Source organism: Lemur catta, chromosome 9 (genome assembly GCF_020740605.2).
Source record: "Lemur catta isolate mLemCat1 chromosome 9, mLemCat1.pri, whole genome shotgun sequence".
Classification (NCBI taxonomy): Eukaryota; Metazoa; Chordata; class Mammalia; order Primates; family Lemuridae; genus Lemur; species Lemur catta.
In genome coordinates, this window is record NC_059136.1 from 17,526,127 (window position 1) to 17,539,785 (window position 13,659).

The window sequence follows — 13,659 nt, forward strand, 5'->3', positions numbered from 1 at the left end:
GGAGGGAGGGTGAGTGGGGTGGCAGTTAGTAGAGTCAGAGAAGTGAAATATTACAAAAAGTGGGAAGCAGGATTGTTCCACGTGAAACCCATCTGGGTTTGTTAACTGGTGTTTGTCAAAGGCAGGCTCCTACCCTCCCACAGAGGCTGGGACACGGGATGTCTCTTCCGGTGTTTGCTGGAACAAACAGTGAAGTCTTTGGCAGCCTTGAGTTTTCTCAGGCAGGCCCTTTAAGAGGAGCTAGGATCATCCTAGGGATGTGACCTTGAGCTGTTAGAAACTGTTAATTTTTTTTTTTTTTTTTTTGAGACAGAGTCTTACTCTGTTGCCTGGGCTAGAGTGCCGAGGCATCAGCCTAGCTCACCTCAACTCCTGGGCTCAAGTGATTCTCCTGCCTCAGCCTCCCGAGTAGCTGGGACTACAGGCATGCACCACCATGCCCGGCTAATTTATATATGTATATTTTTAGCTGTCCATATAATTTCTTTCTATTTTTAGTAGAGATGGGGTCTCGCTCTTGCTCAGGCTGGTCTTGAACTCCTGAGCTCAAACAATCCTCCTGCCTTGGCCTCCCAGAGTGCTAGGATTACAGGTGTGAGCCACCATGCCCGGCCAGAAACTATGTTAATATTTTAATCAAGTTTTTATAGGCCAAAGTTGAGGCCTTGTTGAGAAGAGGGATCAGTGGAACCTGGCTAGAATTTGGGGGAAGAGGGAATCTTTGCCATTTGTTAGAATTTACCCATTTTATCTCTAGATCATCTAATTTGTTTGTGTACAATTTTTCACAACATTCTCTTAGAATCCTCTTCATTTCTGTAAGGTCAATATTTATGTCCTTACTTTCATTTCAGATTTTAGTTATTTGTGTCTTCTCCCCTTTTTTGCTTAGTCTAGCTAAAGGTTTGTCAGTTTTGTTGATATTTTCAAATAACCAACTTTTGGTTTTGTTAATTATCTCTGTATTTTTTACCCTATATTTCAATTATCTATGTTCTAGCCTCTGTTATTTTTGTCCTTCTGCTGGCTTTAGTTTTCATTTGCTGTTATTTCTTTAGTTCTTTATGTTGAAAGTTAGATTCTTGACTTGAGATCTTCCTTCTCCTTTTCTCCTTTAATGTAGGCATTTATAACTGAAAATTTCCCTCTGAGCACTGATTTTGCTGGATCCTCTAAGTTTTGGTGTTGTATTTTCATTTTCATTTGTCTCAAAGTTTTTCCTGATTTCCTTAGTGACTTCCTCCACCCATTTGTTGTTTAGGAGTGTTTTGTTATTTCCATGTATTTAGTCTATTTTTCTTTTCTTTTCAATTTCTAGTCTATTTATATTAATTCACTTTTATTAGAGAAGTTACTTTGTATAATTTTAATGCTTTAAAATTTGTGGAGAATTATGTCCCAACATATGGTCCATGGTCTATCCTGGGTAATGATCTATTTGCACTTGACAAGAATGTATTTTTTTAATTATTTATTTTATTTTTAGAGACAGGGTCTCACTCTTGCTCAGGCTGGTCTCGAACTCCTGAGATCAAGCTGCCCTCCCACCACGGTCTCCCAGAGTGCTAGGATGACAGGCATGAGCCACTGTGCCCATCCAACAAAAATGTATTCTGCTGAGGTTGTTGGAGTATTCTGTGTATGTCTATTAGATATAGTGTTCAGGTCCTTTTTTCCTCATTTATATTCTACTTAGATTTTTTTCCCATATCAAAGTAGATTATTGATGTGTCCAACACTGGAGTGCAATGGTATAATCATAGCTCACTATAACCTTGAACTCCTGGGCTGAAGCGATCCTCCCGGGTAGCTGGGACTATAGGCACACCCCACCACGTCCTGCTACTCTACTCTGTGGAGATAAGGATCTCACTTTGTTGCCCATGCTGGTCTCAAACTGCTGGCCTCAAGCGATCCTCCCTTGTTGGCCTCCCAAAGGAGCTAGGATTACAGATGTGAGCCAAACTGTTTTCAGTAGTCATGTTTTTGGTAGTTATACTGGCATTGTTATTTTGAGACTATTGTGTATGTATTGTGGAATTAAATCCAATAGATAATTATATTGAGAAATAAAGTTTTTGGCATGGCTGAAAAGAGATACAGATGTAAAATTGATGTGGTTAAGTTAAAAACCTGGTAGTTTTTTAATTTAAATCAGAAATATCATTATGTACTTGTGGTATGTCTAATAACTGAAAAGATTGAAAACAATGATCCTCCAATTAGCAAAGAGCATCTCTAGCACAAAAATTGTGGTATCTAAATACCATTCTCATTGAAAGGAACCTACACTTACTGGAGAAATGTCTGATTTCTTGGACAGAATATGTGCAAGAAGATCCTGGAACATCTTGTCATACCAGAAAGCAAGAAAGCTATCAAAATCTACTGGACTTGTGCTGCAGGGACCCAGGTGTCAACTTGAGTAGATTCTCTGGCTAATGCTGCCAGTTACTGAAACATCAAATGTGTTTTAAGTCTGTGGTTCACAATGACTCACACTCCCTCCCCCAAACAAACAAAAGAGTATCTCATTAGTTAACTTTGGAGGATGCTAGGGAACCAACTTTTTAAAAATAAACATATGTCAAAGATTATATTTAACCAGTAAGATATTATAAGTGGTTTAAAGGAAAATTAAAACACTGCACACATAAGCAATAAAGAATGCTGAAATAAATTTGCAAATAGATGTAAAAGTGGTCAATATCCATGAGGCAATAATCAATTACATTCCACAAGACAAAATTCATTTATATTTGTATTGTCAAGAATCATTTGCACTACTATCAGTTTTCTACAACTTGCAGAGTTTTAAAATGGCATAAAGAGGTGGGGTGAGGGTGGCTCATGCCTGTAATCCCAGTGCTTTGGGGGGCCGAGGCCGAGGCTGGAGAATCTCATGAGGCCAGGCGTTCCAGGCCAGCCTGGGCAACATAGTAAGACCCCCTCTCTATGGAAAAAATAGATGTGGTGTCATGCGCCTCTAGTCCCAGCTACTCGGGAAGCTGAAGCAGGAGGATCACTTGAGCCCATTAGTTCGAGGCTGGAGTGAGCTATGATCCCACCACTGCACTCCAGTCTGGGTGACAGAGCAACATCCTGTCTCAAAATTTAACAAAAAAAAGCATAAAGACAATGAAAAGCACAAATCAAGGATATGCAGCTATGCGGTAATTTTTTTGTTGTTCATTTCTAAGTCTTTAACAAGTTTTCCTGACAGTCTCCTCCTTCTTGAACATATTAAAGATTACTCTCGATTACAAAAAAGGTCTTGTTTTATTAGATTTGGGCAGATTATTTACATAGGTGTAGCAAGAGCATTAGATAACCACATAGGCCTCCTTGAGTTTATTTTGCAAATCTAGTGATATATCAACTTACTATTTTAAACTCTGGAAAATGAACAAAAAGAGTCAAATATATGCTTTTCCCATATGGATTACATCTCAGAGTAGAAAAACAGTTGAGGGAAAGTCTCTGTCTACATATGTATTCCTGTTAATAAACAAAGAAAATGCACACCTGTAATCCTAGCACCCTGGGAGGCTGAGGCAGGAGATCTCTTGACACCAGGAGTTCAAGACCAGCCTGAGCAAGAGCCAGACCCCATCTCTACAAAAAATAGAAAAATTAGCCAGGTGTGGTGGGTGGTATGTGCCTTTAGTCCCAGCTACTCAGGAGGCTGAGGCAGGAGGATTGCTTGAGCCCAGGAGTTTCAGGTTGCAGTGAGCTGTGATGACGCTACTGCACTCTAGCCTGAGCGTGACAGAGCAACACTCTGTCTCAAAACAAACAAACAACAACAACAAAAGAAAAACAAAGAAAATGATGGAGTTAGACTAACACTATTTTGGAAATTCTAATACATTAATGAATCTAAGCAATCGTCAAAAATGGTTGCTAAAATCACAAAAAGAGACAATAATTGGCTGTTATTAGTCTGAATTTAGTCAAACCTCTGGGTCTCACTACCAAATTACAAGAAATACAGAGGCTAGAGAAACATTAAATGACAGAAGGCTACAATCAGAAACTTTAGGCTATGGGAAACTCTATAGGACAAATGAACTGGTTTCTTCAGCAAATTTCAAGCAAAAACAAAACCATGGGGAAGAAACCTATGGCATAGACCAAGAGCTATCCAGTGGTGCTCTACGGCATTTCTTTATATCCTGTGTGGCCTGACTCAAAGTGTGAAAAGAATTGAGACAATTAGAGAAATGTGACCTCTGAATATTTGATGATATTAATGAATTTTTAATTATAATAGATGTGATGAAAGTGTTTTGGTTATGTTTTCAGAGAGTATCTTAATTATTTTAGAAATACACACTGAAATATTTCAGAATAAAATTATATGATGTCTGACATTTGCTGCAAAATACTCAGGAGGGGAGGGGCTATAAATGAAACACAGTTGGCCGTGAGTGTATTAATTACTGAGGTTGGGTGGTGGCTACATGGAGCTTCATTATCCTACTGTCTCTGGTGTTACATGTGTATGAAATTTTCTGTAATAAAAATTAAAAGAAATAAACTTAAAGGCATTTTAATAAGTATACTTCTTTCACTTGATTTTCTTTAATAATTTATAACTTATTACTGTTGAGAGTAAGTATACAAATGCATGATTGTTTTAAGCTTAGCTTCTTAAATATTTTATCATAATAGATTTCAAAGAAAATCATGGTAGCTTGCTATGGCTTTTTACAGATTTTACTTTTTTTATTGAAGATAATATAAATTTGGAATTTTGAGAAATAACCTAACACTTTCCTTTAAAACACATACATGTGTTATCTGTGTAATTATTTGATCAACTGAAAGCTGTTATAAAGCTAAGCCGATTTTCCTTTGAGCCTCTCCAAGTGAATAATCAATTTTGTATTTGGTTTGTTTCCAGATAACCTTTTTTATGCTGCTTTCTGCAGTGTGTGTGATGCTGAATTTGGCTGGTTCAATCCTCTCTTGTCAGAATGCTCAGCTAGTCAACTCCCTAGAAGGCTGCCAGTTGGTGAGTAATGAAATGCAAACCTTTACATAAAGGTCATAGGCTTTGATTTTGCTCGAGAGCAATTTAAAAATTAATTTTATTGTATTCTTGGGCTCTCATGTGAACTTTCCATTAATTGTGATGTTTTCTAGATGTTTAAGGAATTTAGGTTAAGTTGAATCATTTCTAGAAATTAATTCAACTAAAACTTGTAAATCAGTTAGTAATAGTGTATTTTTAAGGATCACAGTGTAGTGTTATTTTAGAATGAATGTAGTTACTATTAAATTTTAGCATTTGTTGCATTGCTTCTTATTTGCATTAAATTTTTAAAAATCAATTTAGCAAGTCAAGTTTAAATGCTAATATACATATAAGCTTGATAATGAGTGCATCAAAACAATAGAGTTTTCATTTTTCAATTAAAAAGAATTTTCTTTTGAATGTAGGAAAATTGTAGATAGCATGCTGCTACGTACATTGTAGAGGATCAATAAATGGTTTGTTGGATAGAACTATCATTTTAAGATAACTTAGCTCGTGGTACTGCAGTACACGAGTCTGGTTGGGACAGAAATTGAAGTGGGTATGGTTGCATTCAGGTACAGATATACTTAGACTCCTGACAGGACGGTGACTCCTGGGTGTGGGGACATTGGCATTTGTTTCTTTGTCTTGGAGACAATACCAGGCTACCTTTCAGAGCCATGTTCCTTCACAGCTGCCATCTGCTTGCCCTGCCTGTGGCTGTCATTCTGAGAAGTCAGTACTGAATGACTAGAAGTTGTTCTGCAGCGGGGCCATGCCTACTTGTCTTCAGGCCACGTTGTTTGAATTCTCGGGCAGCTGTGGGGAAGCCTGCTGCTCCCTGCATTCTTATCAACAAAGGCCAGCAGGACTTTGTAAGTTGGCATAGTTTCAATGCTGAAGCACCTACGAGTTACAAAAAGTAATTTTCAGAGCTTAATCTTGTTATTAACCATTGAATATGGCCTAGAGAACATCGATCAGATCTCATCCCCATCTGGTGTGCACAGAAGTATCCCCAGTATGGTGTAGTCCTCTCCATGGTTACCAAGAATTAGCACAACCTGGATCCCCGTCGTCTCCATCAGAAAGACTTCCCATCCTGTATGCGTAACTTGGTCAGCCTCTTTATTCCTAAGTACCAAGTGCCATGAATATGGCAAAATCGGGCAAGCCACAAGGGATTGGCTGTTTGTTTTCTTACACCCCCATTTTCCAATACAGGGCCCGGTATGGGGGAGACAGAGTGATTGGGGCAAGGTGAAGCAACAGTGCCTAGAGGTCCAGACCAAAAAGAAAGCCCATGCGTAGTGCCCATTCTTGAAGGGCTGAGCCCTCTGGGTCTTGATCTCAGACCCCCTTTCCCCACATCACATGCTGCATGAAAGCATAGGAAGGTAGATTTGGTTTTTTCTGTTTCTTACTGCCTTCACTGCCGCCACAAATAAATGAAAAGGACATCACATGCCCACAGATGTACACACATCTCTTTGCTTAGATGGTATAAAAAGTATACTCCTTTCCTGTTATAAAAATTATACATTTACTACAGAAATTTGAAAACCAAAACATACTCCTACTACCCAGTTAATTATGTCCTTCCAGTCTTTTCTGTGCATAATGTGTACTATGTGTGTGCATGTGTGCATGTATATATGTGTATGTATTCAGTCTATTTAAATGTGCTATACTCCTCATGCTGCTTTGTGATTTATTTCTAATTGACTACAAACATTGTTCCATGTTTTTAAATATTTTTCTCCAACTTTATTTGTGGTAGCTACTCTGTATGTATGAATAGAACATTATTTATTTAACCAAATCTCTGCTTTTTGCAATTAGGAAGGTGGCCATCATTCTTATACAAATTCTTTTTATAGCTCCTAAAACTGAATTTGCATAATCAAAGAGTCCATATCTTTAGAGCATTTGATAAATATTGACATACTGCCTTTTACAAAAGTTTATCAGTTTATAGTCCCAGTATATGAGTGTGATCTTCTTCCTATTCCCTTTTATCCTGTCCCATCCCTGTGTCTGTTTATTCATATTCCAGAGCAATACCGCTTTAATTATCTTGACTTTAAAATCTATTTTTATAACTGGTAGGACATTTTCTATTCCCAACCCCACCTCAGAGTTTTTCATCTACTTCTTAAAAATACTCTAGCCTAGTCTTAAATGTTTAGTCTTCTAGATGAGCTTTGATTTTTTTTGAGACTTAGAAAGGAATGGATTTGAGATTTGAATTGGAATCGTATTAAATTTATAGATTACCTTGAGGGAAAATGGACACCTAAATAATACAATGTCTTCCCATTCAAGAACATAGTGTTTGCTTTGGTTTATCCAAATGTTTTCCAACTTCCTCACTCCAGTTTTTGTTTTATTGTATAATACCTAGTACCTCTCCATATGTGTGTGCAGTGTTTATCTCTGTTTCCTCTGCATAATTTAAAATCAGCTAGTGTTCTCTGCATAAAAAGGACATATAAACAAAAGTAAGTATTTTATTCCAGACTCCCAGCAGAAGAAGTAACCACTTTTAATAGTTTTTTTTATTTTTGGTGCCTTCCCAGTCATTGTCAATGCATATTTTTGTGTATTTATCATTTTTGTACACATAGGGGTCAATTTTACACACTGTCACAGTGCTTTTGTCAGTCAACCATGTACCTTGGTGACATTTCCGTATCAGAACTTAGAGATCTTCTTGGCTGTTACATAGAGAGCAGCAGAGAATTCCACTGGATGGATCGATGTGTGATAATTTATTTAACCATCCCTTAATGAAGGATAGGTTAGAGAGGTTTCTAATCTTTGCTAAAGCGAACATGGCAAAAAATATTCCCCTTTGTGTACATTCATTACTCAACAGGTACTGAGTGGCTTTGCTGCTGCTTGGGGGACTGGCCTAAGTACTAGGGTCTGGCAGCGAACAAGACAGGAATGCAAACAGACCTAGAGGAAATGCCTAAGAGTGTCCTTGCAGTCCAAGCATATGAGTACACTTTAAATTTAGAATATTATTCCTAAATTGCTCTCCAAAAACAAGGCACCATTATGCTATACATTTCAGCCAACAATATGTGACAGTGCCTGATTATAAACTTTTGTGTGTTTTCAGAAGTTTTTTTTGTCTTTGCCAATCTGATAAAAATGTAAGACTTTATTATGTAATTTTCATTTCTTTAATTAAAATTGAGGTTGAGCGTCTTTGCATTTGTTTATAAGTTACTTATATTTCTTTACCTGTTGACTGCGATTCATGTTTGTTGCCCATTTTAATGTTATGTTACTTTTTGTAATTTATATACACACACACACTTCCTTATGTTAAAGAAACTGGCCATTGTTATATGTTTTGTAAATATATATTTTTTCATAGTTTGTTATTCATCTTTTGACTTTTTTAATGGCATTCTTTCTGTGTAAACATTTTATGCACTCAAATTGGTTTTATTCATTTACACATTTTTATGTGTATGGTTTCTGGTTTATGTGTTTTACCTAGAAAAGCCTTTCCCACTCCAATATTGTAAATAATTTCCCTACTTTCCCCTTAGTATTTTAGAGTTTCAGTTTTTAATATTTATATGTTTTATAGATCTGGAATTTTTCTTGTTATAAATATCATTACACTTTTATTGTTTTTTAAAATATATATGTGAACCTTCCATATTTCAAGTTTAGTACTAGATATTTTAAATATTTTGTTGCTTTGGTGTGTACGTATTTTAATTATTTTATAATGAAGAGGCTACTAGTAGTATATAGACTTCTAGTAATTTTTTTTATGCAGCTGAATGTACACTTGAATCTTTGATCCCATACTTTGTCAGAAGTCCATCTTGTTTTGGTGTTCTGTCTAGCTGCTTTGGCTAAAACTGTTAAAATAACATTAGATAATGATGTTTCATGCTCCACTTCGTGTTCTGGAATTTAATTAGAAGCTCTTAATGATCCACTGCCAAGCACGATGCTGCGAGAGGGTTTCTGTTAGCAAATGTCACCATTTGCTGAGCTTCACAGAAGGACACAGGACAGGAAACACAGCAGGGACCACGTCTTCACATCCCTGGGAGGCCCGAAGCTTCATGTGCACCATCACCCACGTGGGGTCTGTACTGCTCTCAAGAGGAGACTCAGTGAGAAACTGCAGCTCAGTTTTCCAACAGTTGTTTTTAAAACACTTTTGTCATCGCAGAGTGAGGCCTAAAGCCTGCAGGCCACCACCCCGCCTTGCCGATGCAGGCATGCTCCTGCACAGCACACGAGGCCAACGCAGGAAGTGATGATGTGAGAAGACAGAACTTTTAGGTTGTTTTTCCAGGCAAACATGCATCAGCCCAGGCCCAATGTTACTTCTCCTTTACTCATATTGAGGATTTACAGGGGGAAAATGTTGACTAATAATGAAATTTTTTTGATACCCTTATTTTATTCCTGACTCTCACAGGGCTACTCCTAATGGTTACCATCTAGGGTAATGTTTGCTGTTAGCATCTGAGAGATGCCCTTATTAAGTTAAGGCATTTCCTTCCATCCTGGCATTCTAAGATTTCTTTTTTTGTTGTTGTTGTTGAGACAGTCTCACTCTGTTGCCTGGGCTAGAGTGCCGTGGCGTCAGCCTAGCTCACAGCAACCTCAGACTCCTGGGCTCGAGCAATCCTCCTGCCTCAGCCTCCCGAGTAGCTGGGACTACATGCATACGCCACCATGCCCAGCTAATTTTTTCTATGTATTGTTTTTAGTTGTCCAGCTAATTTCTTTCTATTTTTAGTAGAGACGGGGTCTCGCTCTTGCTCAGGCTGGTCTCGAACTCCTGAGCTCAAATGATCCTCCTGCCTCGGCCTCCCAGAGTGTTAGGATTATAGGCGTGAGACACCGCGCCTGGCCTAAGATTTTTTTTTTTTAATCAAGATGTTTGTAAATTTTATCCTCATCTTTTTAACATCTAGGGACATGATCATACACCTTTCCTCATTTAGTTTATTAATGTAGTGATTTGCATTAATAGATATCCTAACACTGAGTCACTTTTGCATTATGGAAATAGGCCCCCCTCCTTGGTCTTTGTGTTAATCTGTTTGTGTGGCTATAAAGAAAATACCTGAGGTTGGGTAATTTATGAAGAAAAGAGGTTTATTCGGCTCACAGTTCTGCAGGCTGTACAAGAAGCATGGTGCCAGCATCTGCTCCTAGTGAGGGCTGCAGAGAGCTTCCAATCAAGTCAGAAGGTGAAGGGAGAGCAGGCGTGTCATGTGTCATGTGGCGAGAGAAGGAGCAAAGGTGGGGTGGGGCGGGGGGTGCTGGCTCTTTTAAATAACCAGCTCTTGTGTGAACTAATAAAGCAAGAACTCACTCACTATAGCGGGGAGGGCACCAAGCCATTCACAAGGGATCTGCCCCTGTGATCCAAACACCTCCCACCAGGCCCCACATTCAACACTGGGGATCAAATTTCAACATGAGATTTGGAGGGGTCAAACATCCAAACCGGATCAGTCCTGGTATTTTTTTTTTTATTTCAGCATATTATAGGGGTACAAACGTTTAGGTTACATATATTGTCCTTGCCCCACCGAGTCAGAGCTTCAAGAGTGTCCATCCCCCAGATGGTGCGCACAGCACCCTTTAGGTGTGTGTATGTACCCATCTCCTCCTCCCCCCTCCCATCTGTCCAACACCCGATAAATGTTATTACCAATGTGCACTTAAGTGTTGATCAGTTAATACCAATTTGACGGTGAAGTCAAAGAACCAACTTTTAGTTTTATTCAACAAGATTACTCTTTTGTGATTTCATTTGACTATGGCTTTATTTTATTAATCCTTTTTACTTTCTTAAGACATGTTTTGTTTGCTTTCCACCTTTTATAGTTGAATAACAGTAATAATATTATGTAGGTTTTCCTGTGGATACTACTGATACACAGTGCTATCATTGAATTAATTCTAAGTAGTTTGTAATTTTCATTTTTGCTTTTCTCATTAATCTAAGCATTATTTAAATTGATGTTCTTAACTTTTTAGGTGGCTAGACTTTTTGTTTTTATGCTATCTTTTTACTGTTAGTTTCTAATTTCATTGCATGAGAGCATATGGCCTCTAATTTCTAGTTTTTACAGTTCACTAAAGTTTTCTGTAACTTTGTATAGGAATAATTTTGGGATGTGTTTTGTGGGCTTTTGTTAAAAACAGCGAAACATATATTCTCAGTTTGTTAGGATCAAAATGTCTTCAGGTATTTGTGAGTCTGTGTGTGTATCCGTGGAGAGAGAGCTTCTTAAAATACAAACTCAATCACATGTTTCCATTGCACACACAATGCTGTGCAGTGTCCTCGCTGTGGCCTCCAAGTCCCTGCTTTGACCTGGTCCCTATTCCAGGATCTTTCTTACCCAGACTGGCTGCTGCAGTAGTTGTTCTTCCTCCCAGCCAGTCTATGGGTGGCTTCTTCTGTTCCTCCAGATTCCAGAGTCAGTGGCATATCCCTGGAAGGGCCTTCCCTGAGCATCCATTCCAAGAGCCTCCGCACCTCTGTTACTGTCTCTGTCAGCATTCTGTCTCTTTCTCCAAGTACTGGCATTTCCCCATTATTCCCTACACGGCAAAGCAGCACAGGGAGAAGGCCACATCTGTGCTGTGCTTTGTCACAGATCCAGGGCCTGGTGCCACTCCTGGCAGGGAGTGTGTGTGAGTGAATCAGTGAGTGTATCTCAACTGTTCCTTTCCCAAGAGCCCTCTTAGGAAATTAAAAAATCATTTTGGGATTTTAAGTAAACATGCTGTTTTACTTAATTATTTAAAAAGAGCATTATTAATTTTCAAATACCCTTTAAAATGACTCATCGTGTTTTGTTTAATATGAAGCTTTAGAAGCATACATTAAAATATGATAGCATCAGAAATTTGTATAAAAATCTGATTTTTAATGACCTAATTCTCTTAATTCATTCTGCAGAAGTTTTGCGTTTACTGTCATACTTTTCTTGTGGTTTTATAAATGAAAGCCTAACTGCTTTTCAAATGCAATTCAGTATAATATAATGCATTACATGGGTCTGTAAGTATTTTGTTTTAAATGAAAAGACACTGTTTCCCTTTATAACTTTTTTACTTTTTAAATATGAAATAAAATATTAATAGATACTCATTGTAAAAGACGCAAACAATACATATATTGGAATAAAACTGAAAGTTTCTCTTGCTCTCTCTCTCTCTGCCTACCACTTCCTACCACACAGACAATTGCTTTATAGAGTATATAGGTCTTTTGTATGCACATATATATTCATGTACATGTATGTGTACACATAGCTACTCAAATATAGAGTTGTATTTTTCAGCATATAAGTTTATTCTATATGCATTTGTCTGTGATGTTTTTCCTACTCACTGGTCTATTTTAGACATTACTGTGTAAGTATATCTAGAGGGTTCCTTGTTTCTTTAAAAGCAGCAGAATGTACTTTACCCATGCTGAGAAGTGATTAGACTGTCTCCACTGTTTTGTTATCACAGACATGACCTCAGTGAACACACATTCTTGTCATTTTTGCTAAATTTGGATATAGTCAGGTTCTAATTTTATTGTAAGGAAAACAAAATCTCCATCACTGTAGTATGGAATGAATTAAAATATTTTTCCTACTTGGTATTGTCACAGAAACTAGAAATTTAGGTGGAAAATTACATAAAAGGCATATATTTAAGTCATTTTAGTATATGTTCAGACACAAACTTGAAATATGCTCTTTAATATTTTTATGCAAAACTAATACTGCTATGTGATTGTGAAGATGATGGTGATGGTCACTAACTTTATTGAGCACTTGCTGTGTTCAAGGCATTGCTCTGAACATGTTATATGCAGTTGTTCATTTACTCCTGACAGCTATCACTACGAGACAGGCTCTATTTTATCCCCAATTTACAGGTAGGGAATCTGAGACCTTGGGTATTAGATAACTCTTCCAGAGTCACAGAGCTGTTAATAGCAGGTGTTGGCATTGGATTCTAACCTGTGCTGTTAGCCACTGGCAAATCATTACATTTTGCTTTTATAGTCTGTCTTAGACTGTTGTATGCAATTCACAAGGAACAGAAATTTATTTCTTATGGTTCTAGAGGCTGGGAAGTTCAAGATCGAGGGGCCAGCATCTGGCGAGGGCCTTTTTGCAGCATCATCCCATGGCGGAAGGCAGAGGGCGAGAGAGGGCTAGAGTGAGCAAGAGATCAAACTTGCAGCCTCAAGCCCTGTCATGGTCGGTATTAATCCATCTGTGAGGGTGAAGCCCTCATGACCCGAGCACCTCCGTTAGGCCCCACCTTGCAACACTGTCTGCCCTGGGGATTAGGTTTACAACACATGCTTTGTGGGGAATACATTCAAATATAGCACAAAGGACTTTAACTTTAGAATTATACTAACAATTAAAAGAGAAGGAGGGCATGAGAAGCACCACAGCGGAGGTAAAGAATGTATCTTGTTTACCTTTGGTCAAAGTCAATCTGTGAATACATGGGAGAAACTCCTGTATGGAGAAGAATTTTAAAGAACCTAAACCAAAGGTTACATGTGGCAACAAAGAGATATGAATCTAGTGTGCAGTTTTGTAAGAAATGTGTGC

General features: G+C 38.0%; 1 protein-coding gene across 4 annotated transcripts in view; it reads left to right on the forward strand.

Annotated features, from left to right (window-relative positions):
• Positions 1-13,659, forward strand: part of FAM189A1 (family with sequence similarity 189 member A1) — a 325,715-nt gene that overhangs the window by 235,749 nt on the left and 76,307 nt on the right. For 2 of the 4 annotated variants that reach the window (XM_045560946.1, XM_045560947.1), the window contains exon 3: positions 4,907-5,017. In XM_045560946.1, the coding sequence (XP_045416902.1) occupies positions 4,907-5,017 (111 nt within the window). Of the gene's footprint in view, positions 1-4,906; positions 5,018-13,659 lie in introns of those variants that run through there. The other 2 variants (XM_045560948.1, XM_045560949.1) reach the window with 1 other exon arrangement.